The sequence below is a fragment of the Phalaenopsis equestris genome, unplaced genomic scaffold, assembly GCF_001263595.1.
Source record: "Phalaenopsis equestris unplaced genomic scaffold, ASM126359v1 Scaffold000002, whole genome shotgun sequence".
NCBI classification, from domain to species: Eukaryota; Viridiplantae; Streptophyta; class Magnoliopsida; order Asparagales; family Orchidaceae; genus Phalaenopsis; species Phalaenopsis equestris.
Window position 1 is genome coordinate 63,312,606 of NW_018164444.1, and position 5,662 is coordinate 63,318,267.

The following is a 5,662-nucleotide window of genomic DNA, read 5'->3' on the forward strand; positions in this document are numbered from 1 at the left end:
ATGGGAGGCAGGTGGGAGGTAGGTGAACGGTAGGTGAACGGTAGGTGAGATGTGGTAGGTGAGCGGTACCACATTACAAAAGTGTCCTTTTACCTTAGTTCATTAATTTGGGGGTCAAAATAACACTTCTGCTGTGTGAACCGAACAGGGAGAATTGAACGGGGAGCAAGGAAAAGGGAAATCAGAAGAGGAAGCAAGCAATGTGAAGCTCACGCCCTAAGCGAATGAAAGAAATGAAATAAATGGCATGAGAGGCGTTGGGCTACAGTAACAAAGTGATTGGGGAGAAAAATAAGGATTTAATTAAAGTTTAATTAAATTAATTGAGCTTATAACTTCAACAATTTATATATCCCAATTCATTCATTATTTATATCTGGTACTTTATATGGAATTAACTGATTTCATGCATAGAATTTAATAAAATTATTTTGATCAAATTCCGAGAGAAGAAAAATTTTAGGATACTTTTCAATTGTGTCAAACTTATCTAATTTCTCGAAATTTGAGTGTTGCAAATACACATTTAAATATACATTAGGCTAGCATTTAATAAAGGCCTTGTTTCGTGAACTCCTCTAATTTGAAGCAATGAAAAAATATGCCATCAAGCCACTTTGAATAAAGCTTCTTATACGAATTTAAAAAACAAAAATATGCCATTCTAAGTTCAGAGGGCTGTAATTTCAAAGCATGAATTTCTGAAAATCATTGAATCATGCAAATTTGGTTGGCAGGCATGCAGCTTCCCAAATGCAGCATCTGCCAATTTCAGAATTGAAAGACTAGGCGCTGAAATTATCCCTAATCCGAGCAACTCAAAATCAAAATTTAAGGTTGAGAAGAGTCAAAAAATTTTTAGATTTGAATTTTGTTCGGAGTTCACAAGCTCTGTGATTATAATTAATACTTAAAATTCTGACATAGCGCTTTGCATATATAATAAGCATAAAGAAAATAAACTGTAAAAAAAATGTCAATTGAAACTCAATTAAAGTTGAATTGATCTTTTGCCCCCAAAAACCAGAAAACATGCATACATGTAAGCATTCTGGTTTAAAAAACACTCATATGTACATGCCACCAACAAACTGGCATGAACCTGTATGGGAAAGTGAAAGAAGATAAAACAATATCATTATCATCATCGTCAGCAATATCCCAACTATTTGGCGACAGCTTCATAATTCTCATTTGCAATCACGCTTGCCAATGTTGCATGAGGGTTAAGCTTACTCTACAAGTATCTTTTTACACTTCTAATCATTTTACTTTTAATATTCTCATTTCTATTTTTTTGGTCAAAACTTTAACACTTATTTTATCCATGCATTTTAAGAGTGTACTTCATATCATTCCTACTATATGTTTAAACAACTTAAGCCTATTTTCTATTTGCTATCTTCTGCAAACGCTCATCCCACCATCGTAATAACTTATTATTCCTAAATCTTTCCATCCTAATTTTGCCACAAATACATCTTAACATTCATATTTTTACAATGCCAACTGACAGATTAGCAATTTTTTGTTGTTCAAAACTCATATCCATACAACAAATCCAAACTAGTAAATATTTTAATATAACCGTTAGACCTACATGATATCAAACTATTGCATAATACTCTAAGACAGTTCTCTTGTTCAATTATCCAATTTTAACTCTACAAACTATATCATCATCTATAACAATATGTTTTTGCACAAGGGATCCAAGATAATTACGTCAAACACAATTTTTTTTTAGCCTCTATAAATACTTGTGTAGAGCTATGTACATCAACTTCTACATAGACCATACTATGGAGGGAGTTTCACCTAATGGGTGCATCGTGATACTTTATCTTGCTATAATTGTAATGAAAATTCTATATATCAAACCCAGAAAAATTGTCCATTAGAACTATATATTTCTGAAAAGCATACACTTGATCACCTCATTTTGAGCATTTTTCTTAATTATCTTCATAAACAACTAAAAAATTACCAAATTAATATTGATCATTGTTGTAGTCCTACTAAAGAAAAAAACCTTATTGTCACCTCCCAAAAGATCTCTTAGGGGTGGTGGGTAGCCTAGGACTTAAATACTGTTCTTCGGCCCTACACCTAGCCGATGTGGGATTTTTTGTCCGTGACATTCTCCTCCACACAATCACGTGACGCCCTCGTCACAGATCGGCTCCTCTGAGAGTCTCACTGGACCGTGGAGAGTCCACACACCTGGCAGGCAGCAATCTGCTCTGATACCACTTGTCACATCCTAAAAGTAAGCAGCCCAGGACTGAAATACTGCTCTTTGGCCCTACACCTACCTGATGTGGGACTTTTTGTCCGTGATATTATGCTCACTTCACAAATAATAATATTACTAGTTAATACTTCATCATGCACATCTTTAGTAATAGTGATGAAAAATATAAAATTGGAAACTATATAGAATGTCCAAAATTCTTGTTTATGCTATTGAGAGTATTGCTTTGAATCATTCATTTGGAAAATATAAAAAACGGGAAGATGGTATAAACGCTCTTTCCCATAAGAAAAAACATTTGTTTTAAGCTCACAGACATGATAGGCAGTGCAAATGAGCATTCCCAAACAATTATAGTCTAAAAAGAAAAATATAAAAACCAAATGATAAAATCTTTCCAAAGCTTAACGGATCAACAAGCGGTTAAGAATAAGAATCCCACTCAAAGCGCCACATTTGAAAATCGTAAGGGACGAGGAATTCGCAGAGATGATAGATTGCCACAATGAAGAAACATGTAATTATAATGTGTCTTATCTTAAGAAAATCACTAATTTTCAATGTTCATTTTTTGTTGAATGCATTAATGATTAGAAAAGTGGAGAGTTGCGTTAGGTGGTCGACAATCAACGTAAAAGTTGTCAAGAAATCATGACATAAATCATTTTGATCTTAATCTTTTAGGATTAAATGAAAATATGACACTCAATAGGATGCAATAAAGAAGAAAAATTCATGTAGCCGACCCCACTTAATGGGATAAAGGCTTGAGTTTTTTTTTTTTATGATTTGTTGTTGCACTAATGATGCATGCTGCAGCACAAAGTTGGTGTAAAATGGTTTAAGAAAATGGACTGAAAAACAGAAATTAAAGATCAAAAGGTAAGGATCTGGCACACGGCCTGAATAAAAGCATTATGAATTTAAGCAACTATGTAAAGCACTAAAAGAAAAAAAAAATTAACTAGCACTGATGCGAAACACCAGCTTGGATAAAAGAAGATTCATGAAGTGAAGAAAAAACGCAATACAAATGATAACTATAGAGCAGCTTAAACAACTTCAAATAAACAAAAAGACAAATATTTGATCTACTTACGGAGCCATCCAACGGTAGGTCCCAGTCTCTGGTGTCATCCCCTCTGTCTGAACTTCAATGCGAGCTACACCGAAGTCAGCAATTTTGATCGATTTATCCCCAAAAATGAGAAGATTATCAGATTTTAAATCACGGTGGATGAAACCCAGTCCATGAACATATGCCATTCCCCTGGCAACATCTAATGCCTGCCTCACTGCAATTTTCAGAGGCACAGAACGGTTTTGCCTCTTCATTAGAAACTGTCGAACTGATCCGCCCTTCGCATACTCGGTCACAATGCACCAAACCATCTGCTTTCTGCAAGCCCCAATAAACCTAACCACATTAGGATGCTTCAGATTAGCAAGCATCATCACCTCCTGTGCAAACTGCTGCTCCATCAACTGAGCTCTCTCAGGGTCGTTCTCCGGCTTCTCCAACAGCTTAATGGCTACGTCTTCTCCATTATAAGTTCCTCTGTAGAGCTTACCAAAAGCCCCTTGCGCGAAGGGCTCCCCCATACTCAGCTGCCTGAGATCAAGAGTCCATTCATCGTAGTTGTTGAGGCCTTGCGTGGGGAAACCGGGGTCCATCAAAGCCTGAGCGAGTGCATCGCTGTTTAGGGCATGGGTGACCCGACCAGCGCGGAAAACGCTGTGACCAACTGAGCTACCCGCAACCGCGGCGGTCCGCCGGAGGCCGTTATGTTGCAGTATTCCGGTCTGTGAGTCGCTCGATCCAACGCTGCTGTTCCCCACCGACATCGCCACAGACCCTCCACCAGTGCTGGTCTGGATGCTGTCCACCGACATGTTGGTCCCTTCGCCGAGCTTCCGATAGTACGCCATGTCGTAGTAGTTCCCACCCCCACCACCACCGCCCCCTCCTCCAGCGATAATTCCAGTAAACTTCGTTGTGTCCATCATGGTTCGAATTCGCCGCAGCTCAGTTCAAAAACACCGTAAACCTTTTTAAAACCAACGAATCTGCTGCTCTACTTCTCCGAAAACGCCCGCAAAGATGAACACATCAGTGCCGAAAGAAACGTCGAAAATTGACAGTCGGATAGAGAAAAAAGGGACCGATCTGAGAAAACCACAACAGTCTTTCACGGCACTCTATCAGTAGCTCTTCCTTGGGAGAACACAGGCAAGAGACGAAGATAGCACGGGAGAGCAGAGGATCTAACAAAATGGGGGTGGAAGAAGGTGGAAGGGGGTACTGAGAAGCCTTCTCACTTTCTCCTCTCTTTCTCTGGAGCTGCGTCAGGTGATGGAGAGGGAGATGGAATAATTTTTCCTTTCTCTGGAGCTGCGTCAGGTGATGGAGAGGGAGAGGACCAAGTGGGAAGGCGAAAGCGCTGGTCACCGTTCTTCTCGTTAGTTTTTTCTTTATGCAGCCGGAGTACCACGTGGGACGTGCACTCGTTTCGTAGTTATCAGTTGTTTGAAAATGTTTTGGCACGCATATTATTGTGCGATGGACGGCGATCTGTTAACCTCCTTTCCGTTGAAGGAATTATTTATAAAATTTCTGTCCAGTTTTCGCTTTTTTTTTTTCCTTTGCAGCGGAGCAAACGGGACGACACGTCTATTAAGTCCGGTTTTCGTTTGCAGCGGAGCAAACGGGACGACACGTCTATTAATTAATAATTACATTTATACAAATATATAAATTACCACAAAAGTGCGCATCACAGTAATTAATTTGAATAAGAAAAGTACAATAACAAAAATAAAGTCTCATGATCTTGATGAAACCTTTTTCTCGCGTCTAAATATGTATATAATAAATGCATCATCACAAGAGCACTATAAATATTAGAGGACGGTCCATCATTAGAAAATTCAGAGGCCCAGACACCGAGTAAATGAATCAAAAACTAATCGTCACTACATGACAAGTCGAACAACTACCCCAGAGATACAGAACAACAGGACCATTCGAACCTAACACTTCGACATAGCCAAATTTGTGGGAGGAGTCAATCCCTCAAATCCTATGGTTGTATCAGGGGCGATCGGCAACCCCACCAAGTATCATTAAGTGTGAACTAGTATTGGTGATTCGGTGATTCCCCTCAAGACCACTTTGTGTAAGGCAAGCTACATATGAAATTACGGTGAAACTTCGCTCTGCCGACGAAAGTTGTTCGACGGGGATCAAGGGTCGACAGTTAAATCAAGTGAACCGATGCAGGACCTAGCCAATCTGATTAATCCTACCGTCTCCTAATTGATTGAAGACCAACAACATCTACGGATTTAGCCGATCGAAAGCATAAATCTAGTCATTTTGCTCCTCACCTAAATATCCACCAAGACTTC

General features: G+C 38.9%; 1 protein-coding gene across 2 annotated transcripts in view; it reads right to left on the minus strand.

Moving 5' to 3' along the window:
- Nucleotides 1–4,618, minus strand: part of LOC110037047 (serine/threonine-protein kinase HT1-like) — a 22,069-nt gene extending 17,451 nt beyond the window's left edge. For both annotated transcript variants that reach the window (XM_020741613.1, XM_020741623.1), the window contains exon 1: nucleotides 3,354–4,618. In XM_020741613.1, coding sequence (XP_020597272.1) covers nucleotides 3,354–4,261 — 908 coding nt within the window. In that variant the 5' untranslated portion in view covers nucleotides 4,262–4,618. The remainder of the gene's footprint in view (nucleotides 1–3,353) is intronic.
- Nucleotides 4,619–5,662: the final 1,044 nt, after the last annotated feature.